The sequence below is a fragment of the Emys orbicularis genome, chromosome 1 (genome assembly GCF_028017835.1).
Source record: "Emys orbicularis isolate rEmyOrb1 chromosome 1, rEmyOrb1.hap1, whole genome shotgun sequence".
In the NCBI taxonomy this organism is placed as follows: domain Eukaryota; kingdom Metazoa; phylum Chordata; order Testudines; family Emydidae; genus Emys; species Emys orbicularis.
This window is the reverse complement of record NC_088683.1, coordinates 207,154,003-207,173,304: the sequence shown is the minus strand read 5'-3', so window position 1 is coordinate 207,173,304 and position 19,302 is coordinate 207,154,003. Positions and strand designations below refer to the sequence as shown.

General features: G+C 40.3%; 1 protein-coding gene across 1 annotated transcript in view; it reads left to right on the top strand.

Moving 5' to 3' along the window:
• DSCAM (DS cell adhesion molecule) overlaps positions 1-19,302 on the top strand; it is a 554,872-nt gene that overhangs the window by 327,119 nt on the left and 208,451 nt on the right. Inside the window, exons 9-10 of the mRNA XM_065422504.1 lie at positions 47-322; positions 12,337-12,615. Of these exons, the coding sequence (XP_065278576.1) occupies positions 47-322; positions 12,337-12,615 (555 nt within the window). The remainder of the gene's footprint in view (positions 1-46; positions 323-12,336; positions 12,616-19,302) is intronic.

The following is a 19,302-nucleotide window of genomic DNA, read 5'->3' as shown; positions in this document are numbered from 1 at the left end:
TGTATGCCCTTAAATTATTTTTAAGAGTTTCTTTGTACTTTTCCAGGGCCAGCAAGCATCCGTCCAATGAAAAATATCACAGCAATAGCAGGACGGGACACCTATATACATTGCCGTGTGATTGGCTATCCATATTACTCCATTAAATGGTACAAGAACTCTGACCTGCTTCCTTTTAACCATCGCCAAGTAGCATTCGAAAACAATGGAACGCTGAAACTCTCAGATGTGCAGAAGGAAGTGGATGAGGGGGAATATACATGCAATGTTCTGGTTCAACCCCAGCTGTCTACAAGCCAGAGTGTACATGTGACTGTAAAAGGTAATGTTTATATTGAAATATAAAGCTAAGCTAATGGCCAGAAGGTTTTTAATCAGTACAAGAATCCACACATGTAAAATTGTACTGGTGATTAGAAAATAAGCAATAGGACAGTTAATCTGCTTTTTTTTAACAATTGTGTAGGCATGATATATAGCCAATGGTCATCTACAGATATCATATTATACCAGACTTGCTCTCATTGAGTTGTGCCTTGTCCTGTTGACTTCAATGGGACTACTTCCTTAGTAAGGTACTGCTCACCATGAGTAAATCTGGGAGAATCTGGCCTTATATGATGACGAGGACTCGAGTGCTTCTAAAAACTGAAGACTAAAGAGCATGGAATGTAATTCTTTGTTTTCTTATGAGATGACTCAGTGGCTGAGGATGACTGATCATTCAATGTTATGTTCACTGAAGTTTCATTGGTCATTGTCTCTTCTTGATGACTAAAGTCAGTTTTGTAACCTAGTTATTTTTCAGCTGCTAGCAAATGCAATGAGGTTTTGTTAGTTATGAATTGTGTCTATTTCTCCTTTTTCTCCAGTAAGCAGTAAACAGATTCAAGAGCTAAATTAATTAAACTTGATTTAAAAAAAAAATAGGAATTGTTTTTTTCAGGGAGATGTTGATGCTTTAAAGAGAGAGCCATTTCTCTAAGTTCATTTTAATGTTACACGACTTGTAATTTGGAACAGGATGTTTGAAATCAATACAAAAGTTCCCATACAAGGATGTAAATATTCAGAAGTAGATGATGATAATTTCCAAGCTTTGCATCCAGACCATACACAAAGACATTAAAGATAAAAAGCACAAAAGTGCTCATTATGCCTGATTGTTCAAAACTAGGTTGTACTGCGATGTGGTCCAGTCCCCCATCCAAGATGACTAACAAGTTCATTTCACATAAGCCTACAGGAAGAACTGAAGTACATTTTCCCCTTATGAATTTGTTCAAAAGCTTTTCTACCCTTTTGCATTTTTCTTTGATTAATATGTCTCAGGCCATAGATAAGATACCCAGAATATTTCTAAGCCTTTTTTCTTGTTTTCATTCTAGAATTATGTTAATTGCTTATTACTTGAAGGGGTGGAGGGATTAGGTTGTAACCAGTAGTACTGTGAACCCTTCAAGGAGTGACCCATGTTCTTTAGCCCAGAAGGGGCACTGTTCCACGCAATCTGTTATAAAAAGCTGCTAACACTGCAGCTTTTTATCATATGCTCTATCTTGTCTGTCACCGTAATAGTCTTGCAAAACTGCCGTTGGTGCATCTCTGTGAAAATGAATGTTAAATTAGTGATTGTGCTGATATCGTCTCTACTGTTCCCCCTGGTTGAGAATGCCATCTTTTAATTATATCATTCCTCAAGTGCTTATGACAGCTAATGTAATCAGATGTAGATGGGAGTGCTCTTACTATATTTGTAAAGAAAAGCATTGGCGCCATACCTATACAATTCAGATATCTAGATCAAAACACAACTGCCATTCTGAAAGCGATTTGATGCCTTAGATTCAGACATGTGGATGGATTTTAAGACTATGACTTTTATTAAACTTTAACACAGGGGAGGGGTGCTGTCCACCCATCACTCCTGGTCTCCTATACCAGGCATTAAAGTGGTTCCAGTACAGCAGTTACAGGGCTCCTTCCATATAACCCATAACTTGGGGTAGGATTTCCTCAGCCTACCCCCCAGGACTCAGCAGGCTCTGAGTCCTACCAACCCCGCCCCTATTAGGGGGACAGAGGCAGAAGGTGGGGACCTTGGCCCATGAGTGCCACCAGGTCTCACCCTATCCCATTAGCCCAAGACCCATCAGCAAAATCCCATGTCTTTTACCTCTGGGAACCATTCACTTTATCTTTTTAATGGCACTGGAAACTGGCCACAAGTTTTGATGAATTAATAACTCAACCAGCTATCTCAGTTAGCAAGTACATTCCTGCTTAACCTACTGTGGCTCCAAGGTGCTGTGAGGAAGGAAAAATCTCTCCAGGCCTCTGCCAACTGGCCATATGGAAGAAAAAATTCCTTCCTGACCCTCAATGTGTGAACAGCTAGACCCACAGCATCTGCCAGACTGGATTCCCATTCTTAGCTCCGGATGGGTAGGAGGATGGGGCTGCTGGAATGGAGATGAAAGAGGCCCCACATGGCCCAGGCTTCAGGTTAAATTCCTGGAGTTCGGGGATGTGAGCCAAACATTGTCCTTCTCCTCACCCCCCCAGCTGGCCAATGGGTGCCAGATACTCCAGGGGGGAGAGGAGGTAACTGGTGCCCCTCAATGTGTCTCCCACCCTCGCTGCTGGAGCTCCCCTCCTTTGCCACCAGCCCCATTAAGTTCCCCCACCCATTGAGGTGGGTGGGTGGCATTTTGACTTCCAGTGGATAACAGATTTCAAACTTGACTCTGCCTCTCTCTGAAAGTCTCAAACGATTCAGAGGCCTTTAATTTATCTTGACAAGAATGAGGTATTTAAAAAAATAAACTAGCTAAATCCGTATCCTAACAAATTATTTTTACATTAAATACAAGATTCCAAAAATGGGCTTTATTCTGTTGTCTCGTCAAATCTGAACAAATTTTAATTTAGTTGTTATATATTTTAGCTGTAGTCCAGCACTGCCGTAAATTATCCTGGACAGCTACACATTTTTTTGTCGCAATAGTTAATAACTACATACGGATTTTATCCTGCATATTATATATAGTTTCTTGGAGCATTAGCAGTTAACAACAGTCAGTATTTTCCTATTGCTTGAAAATATAATGTAAACTATTATAATTTTAGTGTGCTATCTTTTCCTCCATAATTCAGACTGACACTGTTATGTCTGATACTGAAAAATACAAAATGTGGAGCAGCTTCAATAGATTAATTCAAATATCTTGAAATAGTTTCATAGAGTTTAAGGCCTGAAGGGACCAGTAGATCATCTAGTCTGACCCTCTGTATATCACAGGCCCTTACATTTCATCCATTTCATTTGCACAGCCAATCTTAATTCTGGCATTTCCTAACTTCTGAGTGCTTGCCTTTGCCACCTTAATAATATTTCTTCAATATAGCTATTTGTGGGTAATTTCCTGGCTTTTTAATAAACCAAATTGCAAAAATAAAAATTCTATCCTATGGCATCATATTGATATCCACTGCACAGATCTCTGTCTCTTGAACTAAAGGGTGGTTCTCCTGTTTGCACAGACTCTTCTGTTCATTCCTCCCAAACTTGACCCATTCTGCTCTGTCCTGTCCAACCTGTCCTTGTTTCAGTCCTGTCGTTTCCCCACCTGTGTCCTCCTTCCAGTTCCATTCTCTTCACCTCGTCAATCCCAGTCTCTACTCCTCAGGCTTTTCAGTCCCAGTCTTCCCCTCTGAGCTCCCCATCCCAGTCTCCTTGTCCAACCATTTTCAGTTCTCCCTCACCCTCTGGGTACAACTCTTGTTCCCTCTGCATTTGAATTGGGCAGCTTGCTCCTCCATATTGACTGGACCCAAAAGGGGGTGTGACAGGGTGTATAAACCCTGCACTGGTGATAAAGGGTTTAAAGAGTTGCTGTGGGCAAGGCTAGCCCCATCCCTCCGGCTCTGTCAATCAAGTCAAGGGTGGAATAAAGGCTTAAAAACAGGAAGTTCCTAGCAGCTGCTGGGCAGCTGTGGGAAAGAGCATATGGCAACTCTACACTTCCCAGAGGAGACTCCTGGAAGCCTTCATGGGAACTTCCCTTGGGAAGGCCATTTACCATCCCCTGCTCCATGTGCTTACAAGGAGACAGTGACCCAGTTATACCAGCCAGGTAAGATAGGTCCGGCAAGCCCCAAGGTAAGCTGATTAGTTGCTTGGTGCTGCTACTCTCTACTCCTTTTGGGATTAGAGAAGCTGAGAACAGACAAAACGGACTAAGGGAGTGGGAGCCAAGAACTCCATCCCCAGAAATCCTAGGGACTCCTATTTAGGCAGAGGGGGGCACCCTGAGGACTTTTCAGTGCCAGTCCAGTAGGAAGCACCCATCGTCAGCCCGAGAACTGTGACAAGGGAACATTGAGAGCACAAGAGAGACAGGCTCCCTGCTGTCATTTCTGATGCCTGTCTCCAACCCACCCACAGCCGTCCACAGCTGCAATTGCGGGAAAGTTCTGCTCCTCCTCCCCCCCGCTGGAAGCCGAGCTGGAGCACGCTGAGTGCAGATAGAATCTCTGGAGTTTTTAGCTGTGAAGTTCTAGCAAGTCTCTATTGAGCAAGTGTGAACTGTGATTTTTCAAAAAGTCATAACTTGGCCAACTGTGGATGGCTTTTTTTCAGGGATAGTGAAGGGCACATCCCTGGCACAAAAGCCACCTCCCTGACAAATTTGAAGTCCCTGCCCTAAAGCATGGGAGTGCGAGATCTTCTTGAAGGAAAGATTATTAGAATGGTTTACATGAGCATAACAATGTATTTTCCCCCAACCCTGTTTTGGAAACAGCCAAACAATTGTGGCTGAAATTTTCAAAAAAATGTCAGCCCGTGGCAGACACCCAGCATGTTCAATTACAGCCCAGACCATTAAAGTAACTGAATACAGGGGTGTGTGTATATATATAATGATATTTTTTTGAAACATATTGTTGAAAAATTAACCCTTCAAACGGTGAGATCAAAATTATTATTATATATTCAAGCTATAGTAAAACCCATCAGAACTAAGTGGTGATTTTTTTGGTCAGTCTCATAGGAGATGCTTCCCAGCTGAACAGCCTGCTCTCATTCACGTTTCTCTTACTGAAACAAATTGAAAAAGAAGCCCAAGAGAGGGGAGGATACAACATCATTAAACAAATGCAGTGTTAAAATGTAATATCACTGATTTCATAGAGTTTATTTATGTCTGTGGTTTAGAGGAAGTTGCACAACCTTACCTTTTGTAAACCTTATAAAAGAATTATATTAGAGGGTTTCTTCTCTGGTAACAGGAAAGCCAATTATGGGCTATTTCTAAGGTATTTTATGTTACAACTGTCTCAATAGCTCCTCTTTGCCTTTCTTGGGAAATGTCTGTTTTTCTCTAATTAATAAATAAAATGCTGCCCATTGATTTGCATTGCAGATCAGAGCATGGGAGGCTGCTTTAGAAAATGAAAACTATATAGGCATGAAAGGAGAAAACTAGAATCTTTCAAGGGTTCTATGGATCTCTTTACACTTTCATCAAGCAATCTGCTAGTTCTTCCATGCTTGGTTCAATCGTTAGTATATGTCTGACAGTAAATGTGAGCTTCGTTGCATGCATGTACATAAGGAAGGCCTTACTCCATTTCTGCACTAGCGAGACTAGTGTTGCAAGGTTTGGGGTGAGAAACATTTGTTAGTCTCTAAGGTGCCACAAGTATTCCTGTTCTATTTTTAGCTTTGATATCCTTCCTAGCCTCTGCTGTAAGTGAGCTGAGACAAGGCACTGAGGCCTGAACAGCTTAAATACGCAGTTTGCGTGAAATGATATTTTAACTTTGTATAGACTTGCGAAAACACTATATGGTAAGACAGCCCTACACTGTGTCCTCTCATTGCTGATATGCTTTGCAACTTCACTATAGTCTAATACTTTATTAATATTCTAATAGTAGGTTAGGGGTTTGTGGGTGGGTGAGATTCTGGGGCCTGCGTTGTGCAGGAGGTCAGACTAGATGATCATAATGGTCCCTTCTGACCTTAAAATCTATGAGTCTATGAGTAATACTTTTCAACAAATCAAGGAAACAGTTTGTGCTGTCTTGTCAGGTGAAAGTTGATGGATATGTCCATTGCATATGCCAGGTGCAAATCAGCTATGATCCCCCTTCCTAGTACTGTTTTATTTTTATATTTTGGAGTACCTTTATATTAATTGGCAACCTTGCTGCTCTTATTGCTATGTTCACATGAAATATCTTCTGTGGGAACCTTCCAAATTCACGTCTCAACTTTTTAAAAATTGTTTTGTATGCATTAACACAGTGTAGAGGTTGCTGAATTCCATTAATAAAAAAACACAAATGTGACGTATCCTGAGTCCTGCAGTAGACAATATATCTGTTCTGCTATGTATTTCTGATTATTTTACTTCCAAAAATGCAAACAATGGCACCGCTGAAAAATAGACATGGAAGCTGTTACATTGCTATGATTGTACTGTATTTGTGATGGAGAATTAGTCATATACATGTATGTAACAAAATATTTTGTGTACTGTTGTTTCATACAAATAGAAAAGTATGACATATTAATTTTGGTTTGATAACTCTTTATGAAATGTATTGTATTTGTGTGTACAGGAGTAGTAGAGCTGGCTGGGAATTTTTTGACAAAATAGTTTTTCGTCAAAAAATGCCAATTCATCAAATCGAGCACAGAAACATAGCAGTTTTGATGAAACTTTACTCAAGTCCAGTTTGGAATTTCTTGTGAAAGAGAGAGAGAGAGAGAGAGAGAGAGCTACCCCAGCACAGCCAATAGTCCAGTGGCTAGGGCACTCATCTTGGATATGAGATACAGGGTCTTAAACCTGGGTTTTCTATATCCCAGTTGAGTGTGCTAACCACTGGGCCGACAGCATTAAGGGAAGCACAGCCATCACTGTCTGAAAAATGTCATCCATCTCTACCCTTAACGCCATGTTAATGCAGGGTTTTCGTTTGTTTTGGTTTAAGTTCTTTGCATTTGAATTTCCCTTGTTTGGGGGAATTTTTCATTTCCCTTACTGATATTAATTGAAAAAGAAGTCCAAGAGAGAGGACGATGCAGCACAATTTTAAAAGAATGCAGTGTTCAAAAGTGATGTCACTGATTTCATAAAGCTTATTTATCTCTGTGATTTAGAGACCTTCCCACTACCTCCTGCTGAAGTTACACCACCTTACCTCCTGCAAACCTGATAGAGGAATTATATCAGAGTGTTTCTTCTCTAATAACTGGCTCTTACTCATTTATTTGAGGGTTATGGCTGGTATATGTGTATGATATATATAATATATGTACTACACATGAATATTATATATGTGTACACACATATATGTAAGATTATAAAATCAGGATTATGAATAATGGAAAAGTGGATGTAAAACCAACTGCCTGGGTGTAATTCTGGAATTATGATAGCAGGGGAGTTGGTGTGAAAACAGTATGACTGTCAAAGTAGTTGCAGGAGTCAATTCGAGAGCCAGTAGTCCTTTAAAATCATCCTGCCGGTAGTCCCCTCTCACTTACATCTGTGGCTCTTAGCTCAAGTCCTTTAGTAGATCTCAACCTCTCACCTATAACATGAGGAGAGAGGCAATCTCTAGTGTGGCTAAGGCCCAAACTGTGGAAATAGTTAGCTCCCTGTGCAGACAAAGGCATAGTAAGACTCAGTGGTTGGAAGCTGATATTACATACATTCAGGCTAGAGCTAAGGTGCAAATGTTTAACAGTGAAGGTAATTACCCATTGGAGCAATTTACCAAGGAACATGTTGGATTCTGTATCAACTGAGATCTTCAAATCAAGATTGATGTCTCTGTAAAGTACATAGTCCAGCTCAACCACAGTTCAATGGAGGAATGACTGGGTGAAAAACTGTAACTTGTGTTATGTGGGAGGTTAAACTACGCATTCACAATGCCCCCTTCTGGCCTTAGAATCTATGTAAACCTTCTTGCATTTCCTAATTTATGAGTGCTTGATTTTGCAATATTTTTAATGTAGGGTTGTGTATTTCGGGGGAGGGGGTACTTTATATATATGTCATTGGCATAGAAGTGAAGAATGCACTATGATACAGTGCCCTGATAAATGAGTGTCTTTGTACAGCAATAGAATCACACAGATCAGCCCCCCCCCACCCCTTTTTTTATGCAGTTGCTTAGCAAAGGCTTTTAGAACATTGTTTCTCCCTTTTCAGGACAGGCTAGATTAACACTTAGCAATGAACCCAGAACATACGGAGACAGTAGCTCAGATCAATAAATGTCATTAGCAGATGTAATGTTAGCAGATGTCTAGTCTGTTTATTTGGTCACTCTTTTCAGTTTGGAATAAATATTTTGATGAATGATAATCCCTGCTGATAAGGTTCAATATGCTGCAGTAAGGGGCAGACAATTGAAAGTCTAATGCTCCAGTGACTAAGTTGGATTCTGCACCTAGTAACACACAACTGATGAAACCGTTTAGGAGAAACCAGATGTTGTTAAGGAAATTTACAAAGAGCTGGACTGTGGCTAGTCCTGGGTGTCTGCACAAGGCCCAGACACTGTCCTGATCCTTGCACTCTCAATGCATAAAAACCAAGTGACTCCAGTCCAAATGGAGGTGAGTAAGCGCCCCAAAGGGGCAGAACAAGTTGATGAGGGTCAGGCCATTATTTGTATCAGCCAAGGGATCTAGACCAGTCTGGGAAGGGGAGCTCACTCTGTACCCTGTGAAAGGGTATGTCAGAAGCCATTCATGTAGGTGTTTCTGTTCGCATGCTGCAGAAAAATCCACTAAGGAACAGTGTTACAAAGTGACAACAACCTCAATTTCACTGTGGGGGACCACAGGGGGTGAGGGTGGCAATGCTCACAGGGAAGATTGCAAAGACAGATTAGTTGGAGGATGTACTGTTTCAATGAATCCCCTCAGCAATTTCCTCCAACAAGGTTGCTATGGACCTTTGGCCAAGAAATTAAAGTTGCTTCTCTCCTAATGGAAGGCAGTGGTGAAAACTGAAGGTAATCAAAGGAATCTCTCACAGGTGCGCTTGCTGGGGCAAGGAGACATAATTTGAATCTTTCTGCACTAGTGAGCCTGACCAATGATCCTCTTCTTAAATAAAATAAGTGCTCTTAGCTTCAGCATTCCTAAAACATTACAAGAGCTGGAATTTGCACTGTTTTACCCCAGGCTTACTCTTCACTGGATCTTTCCTTGTCCTACTCAATGTTTTCTTACTTACCATGGGAGTGGAAAAACAATCCACCGAGCATATGGGGAAAAGCCCACAGGCTCTGGAGACCTGTTTGCTCAAGTCCAAGCTTTTGCCAAACAGGAAAGAATGTTTGTTATAGCAGTACATTTTAGCAACACAATTTTGGAAGTATTTGTTATAGTATACTTGTCTGTACTTCTAACAGTACTATATGGCCCTGTGTTACACTCCAGTGTAACTGCAGTTATACCAGCATAAAACTGGAGTAATACAGTGGTTAGGTGGGCTTTGTATTTTTTAAAAGAAATGAAATAGTTTCTTTAGTTGGGGATAGATGCAACCTTTGTACAAATTGTATTTATTCAAACATGACATATTAGAAATCTCTCTCTTATAGCCACTTTATTTTAGAAATATTGGGACATATTTTGCCTAATGATTTTTTGTTGTCTATCATTGGGTTCTTGAGATGTGAAGTATATTTGTTTTCCAAGAACATACCTGCTCGGGTTAGCTCATTGAAGCTGTCTTGAGCAACTCAAGCATACAAATATAATATCAGATTAGGTGTTAGCAACAAGTTGGAGTTGTCACTGAAATATTGACATTGATCAAAGCAATGATACTAATAACATATTGGTTTTAAAAAATATTCCCTGCCAGGACACCAAACCGCTACAGGTTACGTGCATGTTAAAGGTTATACAACAGGAGTAAAGAGTGGTCTGTCTCATTTATGCTCTAATAACCTGTTTGGAGAGACAATGTGCTGGTCTTCAAAATGTCACAACTACTTTCTAAATTCCATCTGAAAACTGCTACATAGTGGTGAAGTCAACCTACATATTATAATGCAAGAGATTAGGGTGGAGAGGCTAAATTCAATACCTTGCAAAAAGTTGCTCAAAAATTTGAATGTTAATTTGATCCTTCAGAATCGCCAAAATTAGGGTGGGAATTTCATGAGACAAGTCTTTCTTGCAAGTTTCTGGAACTTTCCATGAGTACTTAAGCCAAAAATTGCCCCAGACTATACACCTGCTTCTGATCCCAGCAAGAAACTGGAAGTATAGATGTGTGAATTATTTTCAGATATTACATAAAAACATTCCCTATTCAGTCTGAACTACTTTGCTGATGTCTAGTACAGCGTATCTAATACTTTCAGGCTTTAATGCAATCTCTATCAAATATTTGCTAGATTTGGAAGCCATGACAAGTAATGTCAGGTGACTTTCTGCATGTGAGCCTGTACTCCTAAATTAGCATCTTTACTTCAAGCTATACTACTCTTAGGGTCCTCTGAATTGACATTTTTGAATGGGGAAGGGGGAACGCCAGTACTTTGTTCCTCTTTGTCTCCATTTTCACGACTATGGAAATGTCAACCTCAAAAATACAAGTTGAAGAAAGAACAATTCAAAGAACCCTAACCCACACTCTAGTGTATAGCCATTTTTGTCATCAACGTGAATGGGAATTGGGATGGTTCCAATGTCCAACATCTGAGAATAATTTACTGGATCAGTATGGAGTGTCACTGCTACCTGAAAGAATGTTTCTGCTATCAACAACAGCAGGGCTTCCAAATTCAAATTATTTTTTCTTTGGTCTCTTGACATCTATCCCATGATTCTGTTATAAGAGCTTGTGCAAATGGGTGAAGTTAATATCAGAACTTCACATATTTATTATTTCTCTGATTAATTTGTAGACACAAATCATAGTCTTTGACATATTAAACCTAAAGTGCTTCATTTTCCCCTCAGATACAAGGCCCATGCACAATGTTTAATTCCAGTTAAGCCTTCTTAATAAATACATGATGTGTTGAACTAGGCCTCTTAATAGGGCTTGCATGGGACTGAAGTGGTGCACAGACCTTTTGCTGCCCTTGTGCATAGAAATTAATTTCACCCTAAGGTTCTGATCTTGCAAATACCTATGCATATGCTTAACTTTAAGCATCTGAGTAGTCCCATTTGAAGACAGTAGGGATAATTACGTGGCTGTGAGTAACTGTTTGCAGAGTTGTCTAATGGTTAGAACACGAAATTCTATTCCAGACTTATTCTGTGATGTCAGAAAGTCACTAAGGCCTAAATCCTCAAAGGTATTTAGGCACTTAAGTCTCATTGAAATCAATTGGCAGTAGGTGCCTAAATACCTCTTGAGGATCTCAGCCTAAGACCTGATTCTGCAAGGTGCTGAATCTTCCCAGAGCATATTTAGCACTCTTGATTTCCATGAGAGTCTAGGGTGCTCAGAACTAGATCTGGGCAGGAATTTTTCAACAAAACATTTTTTCATCAGAACCAAAACTTTTCACAGAAAGGTATCGATTTTGATAAAACTTTAGTGGGGAAGGTTTCTCAAGTCAGGGATAGAACTGAGAGAGAGGGAGAGACACCCATCCACCATAAAATAGCCAGTAGTCCAGTGGCTAGGGTACTCCTCTGGGATGTCAGACCCCGCAAGTTTAATTCCCTGCTCTTAATCAGAGCAGGAACTTCAACGTGGGTCTCCCCCACCTCCCAGGGGAGTGCTCTAACCCTCGGCTATTCCGAGGTGGGTTTCTCTCTTGCTCTAATTTTTCTCACACAAAATTAAAAGGTCTCAATTTTTGTCCCAATGCACAACACCACCAAATGCTGAAACCTCAACATTTTTTGCAAAATGGAAGTTTTGTTTTCTGGGAGGCCTTACTGAGAATGTTTCAGGAACCACAACTTGCTGGATCAGGATGTAATGGTCTGATTTTAAGAGGTGCTGAGCACTCACAGGTGCCATTGACTTCAGTTGGAATTGTAGGTGATCAGTATCTCTGAAGGTCTTGTCACCTCAGTTTATCCATCTGTTAGATGGGGGAAATAATGCCTACATCATAGAGGTGCTGTAAAACTTATTTAATTCATGTAAATCATATTGAGATCCTTGGATAAAAACTGCTATGTAGTTACTATTTTTTATTACTATTACATATGCGACATACCAGCTGGCAGGCTGAGAATAGTTTTCTTTTCAACAATTATCAGTGTTTTCCATAATTATACTATATTTGCAATAACTTTTTTCTTTTAATTTTTCATTTCAGTTCCACCTTTCATCCAGCCTTTTGAGTTTCCAAGGTTCTCCATTGGACAGCGAGTCTTCGTTCCATGTGTTGTGGTCTCAGGGGATTTGCCAATCACAATCACCTGGCAGAAGGATGGCAGGCCGATCCCAGCCAGTCTTGGAGTAACTATTGACAACATTGACTTCACCAGTTCCTTAAGGATTTTTAATCTTTCACTGATGCACAATGGGAATTATACCTGTATAGCTAGAAATGACGCTGCAGCTGTGGAGCGCCAAAGCCAATTAATTGTGAGAGGTAAGATATGTAATTAGTCTGAAGGGCACCAATTAAACAGAAGTCAACAATATTTCCAAATGAGCACTGTTTGATGGAGGTATAAAATCGTGGAATAGATGGGGTAATCCCTCAGGCCTAACAAGCTCCCTCTTTGGGGGGGAGGGATAGCTCAGTGGTTTCGGCATTAGTCTACTAAGCCCACAGTTAGGAGTTCAATCCTTGAAGGGGCCATTTAGGAATCTGGGGCAAAAATCTGTTTGGGGATTGGTCCTGCTTTGAGCAGGGGGTTGGACTAGATGACCTCCTGAGGTCCCTTCCAACCCTGATATTCTATGATTCTTTCATCTTAAAGAACACAGAACAATAAAGCAGAAAAACAAACATAACTTTTTCTTTCTGAAAGTACTGAGCCTTGAACCTAATCAGCAACCAAGGAATTCATTAGGGCACAGATGGGTGCCACGGGATTTAATTTATGGAAAATATTTTGAAGCACCAACCCACTCTTCATTTAGGAACAAAGCATTTAAACTGCTATTATATTAGTTTCCCTTTTTTGGTGTTCTAGTATGATTCTCCGTATTTTTAATTTAGCAGAACAGTATCTCCTACAAATCATGCTAATAAACTGGAGAACATGAAAATTTCTAGGAACTGCCTTTAGCAGTTTCCTCCTGCTTATCAGTTTTTAAAATATTATTTGTGGCACCTTAGAGACTAACAAATTTATTTGGGCATAAGCATAAGCTTTCATGGGCTAAAACCCACTTCATCAGATGCATGGAGTAGAAAATACAGTAGGAAGATATATATATATATACAGAGAACATGAAAAGATGGGGGTTGCCATACCAACTCTAACGAGACTAATCAATTAAGGTGGACTATTATCAGCCGGAGAAAAAAAACTTTTGTAGTGATAATCAGGATGTCCCATTTCAAACAGTTAACTAAAAGGTGTGAGTAACAGTAGGGGGGGAAATTAGCAAGGGGAAATAGTTTTTAGTTTGTGTAATGACCCATCCACTCCCATCTTTATTCAAGCCTAATTTAATGGTGTCCAGTTTGCAAATTAATTCCAGTTCTGCAGTTTCTCATTGGAGTCTGTTTTTGAAGTTTTTTTTGTTGAAGAATTGCGACTTTATCTGTAATTGAGTGTCCAGGGAGGTTGAAGTGTTCTCCGACTGGTTTTTGAATGTTATAATTCTTGACATCTTATTTGTGTCCATTTATTCTTTTGAGTAGAGACCGTCCAGTTTGGCCAATGTACATGGCAGAGGGGCATTGCTGGCACATGATGACATATATCACATCGTAGATGTGCAGGTGAACGAGCCCCTGATGGTGTGGCTGATGTGATTAGGTCCTATGATGGTGTCCCTTGAATAGATTTGTGGACAGAGTTGGCAACGGGCCTTGTTGCAAGGATAGGTTCCTGGGTTAGTGTTTTTGTTGTGTGGTGTGTGGTTGCTGGTGAGTATTTGCTTCAGGTTGGGGTGCTGTCTGTAAGCGAGGACTGACCTGTCTCCCAAGATCTGTGAGAGTGAGGAATCGTCCTTCAAGATAGGTTATAGATCCTTGATGATGCACTGGAGAGGTTTTAGTTGGGGGCTGAAAGTGATGGCTAGTGGCGTTCTGTTACTTTCTTTGTTGGGCTTGTCCTGTAGTAGGTGACTCTTCTGGCTCTGTCAATCTGTTTCTTCACTTCAGCAGGTGGGTATTGTAGTTCTAAGAATGCTTGATAGAGATCTTGTAGGTGTTTTTCTCTGTCTGAGGGATTGGAGCAAATGTGGTTGTATCTTAGAGCTTGGCTGTAGACAATGGATCATGTGAGGTAGTCTGGATGAAAGCTGGAGGCATGTAGGTAAGTATAGCGGTCAGCAGGTTTCCGGTATAGGGCGGTGATTATGTGACCATCACTTATTAGCACTGTAGTGTCCAGGAAGTGGATCTCTTGTGTTGACTGGTCCAGGCTGAGGTTGATGGTGGGATGGAAATCGTTGAAATCATTGTGGAATTCCTCAAAGGCTTCTTTTCCATGGATCCAGATGATAAAGATGTCATCAATGTAGTGCATGTAGAGTAGGGGTATTAGGGGACAAGAGCTGAGGAAGCATTGTTCTAAGTCAGCCATAAAAATGTTGGCATACTGTGGGACCATGGGGGTACACATAGCAGTGCCGCTGACTTGAAGGTATACATTGTCCCAAAATGTGAAATAGTTGTGGGTGAGGACAATGTAACAAAGTTCAGCCACCAGGTTTGCTGTGACATTATCGGGGATACTGTTCCTGACAGCTTGTAGTCCATCTTTGTGTGGAATGTTGGTGTAGAGGGCTTCTACGTCCATAGTGGCCAGGATGGTGTTTTCTGGAAGATCACCAATGGATTGTAGTTTCCTCAGGATGTCAGTGGTGTCTCGAAGATAGCTGAGAGTCAGAGGTGAAAGTAAGCCGGTACGGTCTGGTACGGCATACCGGCAAGAGCCGGTATGCCGTGCCAGACTGGACTGTCTTCCCCGCGGTGATTTAAAGGGCCCAGGGCTCCAGCCACTGCAGGGAGCCCCGGGCCCTTTAAATCACTGCCGGAGCTCCGGCAGTGGGGCTCGGGCGGCACTTTAAAGGGCCCGGGGCTCCCCTCAGCGGCCGGAGCCCCAGGCCCTTTAAATCACCGCCGGAGCCCTGCTGCCCCAGGTTAGCGGTGGCAGGGCTCCCGTAGTGATTTAAAGGGCCCGGAGCTCCGCAGCGGTCAGAGCCCTGCGCCCTTTAATTCGCCCCTGAGCCCCGGGGCTCCCAGCCGCCTCTGCAGCTGGTAGCTCCAGGGTGATTTAAAGGCCCTGGGGCTCCCAGCCACAGCCGGAGCCCCAGGGCCTTTTAATATTGAAAAATCCCTCCTATTCCGCTTGAGGCCAGGCCTCTTCCAGTTGAGGTCACGCCCCTGCTCAGGACTCCGGCGTGCCGGTAAGTCCTTTAAGTTACTTTCACCCCTGCTGGGAGTGCTGGAAGCGTAGGGCCTGAGGAGAGAGTCTACATAGCCAGACAATCCTGCTGTCAGGGTGCCAATGCCTGAGATGATGGGGCGTCCATGATTCCCAGGTTTATGGATTTTGGGTAGTAGATAGAATACCCTGGTCAGGGTTCTAGGGGTGTGTCTGTGCAGATTTGTTGCTGTGCTTTTTCAGGGAGTTTCTTGAGCAGATGGTGTAGTTTCTTTTGGTAACCCTCAGGGGGATCAGAGGGTAATGACTTGTAGAATGTGATGTTAGAGAGCTGCCTAGCAGCCTCTCGTTCATATTCTGACCTATTCATGATGACGACAGTTAGAGTTAGTCTCTAAGGTGCCACAAGTACTCTTCGTTTTTTTTGTTGATACAGACTAACACAGATACCACTCTAAAACATTATTGTAATTAGCTAGATATTGTCCTTCTGTGTCTTTGCACCTGCTCTAAACTCATAATCTCTGGAATGTGAATATAGGATCCCAAAAGTTAGAGATGGAAAAGACCTGTTAGAAGAGATACTCTGGAATTTCTTTTTCCTGTAAACAAATTCAGGAAAACAAAAAATTTTGTTTTTGTAAAAGATTTTCTGCCACATTTTTTGGGTTTCCATTACAAAGAGAGAGAGAGAGAGAGAGAGAGAGAGATGTGTTTTCAGTTTCAGCAACCAAACGCACCCCTCCCCCCATGAAAAAAAATTATTGCAAGGCAAAATGTTTAGTTTCATTGAAATGTTTGTTCAGACAAAAATTTTCAGTTTTTGATTTTTTTTAATTATAAGTCTGAAAAATTATAATTAAAAGTAGATATTTCCAACTGAAATTTCTCCTTTTAATGAAAAAGCCATTTCATAAAAAAAGCTATTGATGAAAAGTCATTGAAAAAAATTGAAAAAAAAAATTTCAGCCAGCTTTATATATTATATTTAACCCATTTCCTGGGGCCCAGTGCTAGATTATTCCCTTTGGTATATTCTCAAGTTTACTATCCTATTATAGTATTATTACAAGTATTTTTGTTATTGTGTTTTAGTAGTACCCAAAGACCGCAGTCAGAACTGGGGCCCCATTGTGTGAGGTGCTGTACAAAGACACAGTACCTACCCTGAAGAGTTTACTGTCCATGAAGACAAAAACAGACAAAGATAGGGGGGAACAGGGATACAACTTACAAGCTGCGGCCCCATTTCAAGAAAGCCCTTAAGGAGCTGCTTAAATTCCTCCTTATTCAAGAAGCACTTAAGTGCTTAACTGTTAACTTGAAGGCATGTTTATATTTCATTTGGGGTTTAAGTATGTGCATAATTTGAAGCATGTGCTAAAGTATTAACCTGAACAAGGATGCTTTCCTGAATCAAGGCCAGAACGGTGTGAGTGTGTGTGTATTATTTTTCTAAATAAACAAAGCAGTTTTCCCCTATGTAATGGGAGAATAAATGGTACTTAAGCTCTTCCCGTTTCTAATCCATATTGTGCAACAGCTTCTGAACAATATGCTCTGGACTTAAACACTGGCCTTACCAACCGGCAGGGGATGGGTTCTTGGAAAAGTCTCATTTATGTGAAGTGTGTGGTTTTTTTATACAAGAATAGCGAGAAATCATGTGTGCTGGTAAGGAAAAGTCAAGAGAAATATGACTGTTCATCGTAAATATTATTCTCCCTTATTGCTCTTTACACTGATGTTATTAATTTAAAAGTTGAATTAAAATGCTTTTTATAAAATAGATAATTACATTTAAAAATATTTGGTAGTCTAGATAATTTAACAGCACATGGGTAGACTTAAAATAGCCTCTAAATACCCTGCAATCCAAAATTGAATTGAAGAGCATTTTATCTGCCAACAGTTGATTTTAGGGGTCTGAATTTCTCCTGCAGTGGCTGTTGACAACATCATTAATACCTACAATACTGTAAAGCAGAATAGGAAATTGTTTATTACCGGTGAGGGTATGAACTTTTGAAGGGTCCATATGGTGACTCATAAACTGGGGAGAAAATAATCTTCAGTTATTCTCTGTCAAATCATATTTATCTGTAATTTTTAAACATGCATATCTTTGTTAGTTTTGGGGGGCTGTCAAATAAGTCTTGTGTGTTTTTAATGTAAGTGTTTTAATTTGCCTTTAGACTCTGACATTTTGCAGGCAATAAAAATGGTGATGGTGGAAAACATTATTTTCTTTGAATTGCGTGCATCTTAGGTCAGATCCTACACCATGCTCCAGCCCTGTAGTGCTACATAAAAGTGCCAGAGTGACCCCAGTGCTGTCTGAGTTATGCTGGAGGCCTCTCCTCTAGTCCTTTGTTTTAAAAATAAACTCACCTACTTGAAGGGAAATCCATCTACTCTCTTCTTTCAAAGATAGCTGGTAATCAAGCCAAATGAATGAAAATGAGGTTCACTTTTATAAATTCATGCTATGCTGGCTCCTGTCAGTTTTTATAGAAAAGTCCTATCGAATTTACTAGGGATTAAATCAATATGGCTATGTCAAAATTACTCTCAAATCTATATTAACTATTATTATTATTATTATTATTATTATTATTATTATTATTATTATTTTATTTCTGGTCGCACCCTCAATGTGCAACACACTATACAAACACAAAAGAAAGAAAACGACTCCTGCCGTAAAAAGCTTTCACAGAATTTCAGAGAACTATGTCCTTCCTATAGAATTTTTAAACCATTTTACAGAATTAAATTCAGCATTTTCTCTCTTCAATAGGCTGGTTAAAAATTCTGCAGAAAGGTTATGATTAATAATTCCTCTGGGGCTTTTCTAATACAGGAGTAAAATAACTGTGAAATAAAAAGTGTAGTCAGAAGTGTTTTAATTGGTGAGAAAAACCCTCATAAATATATTATGAATTCACAAATTCTGAAATACTACTAGAACAGAGATTTCAAAGAAAGCAATGTGTGCATGCATAAATCATGATTTTAACTTCTTTTGTGTGAACACATCATGAGTTTAAATTGAGATTAAGGTCTTTAAATACTGTACCTAATAACCCCCCATAATGCATTTAGTGGAAATGTGATTTCATTTTGTGCTTGTTTGGTCTATCTTATATTGTCAGACAGTTAAGCAGCCCATGAGGAGTTCCAGAGCCTTGAATGTTCCATAAAGGAAGAGAGTCTGTGTCTGCTTACTGACATTTTGAAAACATTTCCTAACAAATATAGACTCTTATTGAAAAGTAAGGAAAGGAAGACAAACAGTCATTGTCATTATTGAACACTCCATTTAATTTCCTTGTTGGTATTTACATTGCAGTTGAAGGCTATTCTTGAAAAGCTCACATCATATTTAGTGTTCTCATTTGATGTACCCGATCAACATGAACTGCTATGCACTGTCTCACTTGGCCAAAGAACAGCTCTTTTCTAGAATTGCAGAGCAAATGGTTTCACTAAACCCGCTAAATTGACCCCATAGGTCCAATTACCAAATTTAATAACTGTTCATCTCTGCTAAAAAACAGTGTGTAATGATCTTATTCATTAATACATCAATGGCTGCTTTGGTGTTTAAATTTCTTCCATCATTTTGACAATGTGACCTAAATGTAAACTACAAATGTTCCATGTAAAAATGGAACATTGTATTCTGGGCCAATCACTTGGATTGTTTTGCCTCTGACTCCAGGGACTCACTAGAAAAGCTCATGTTAGGAGTCTTCAGAATTACT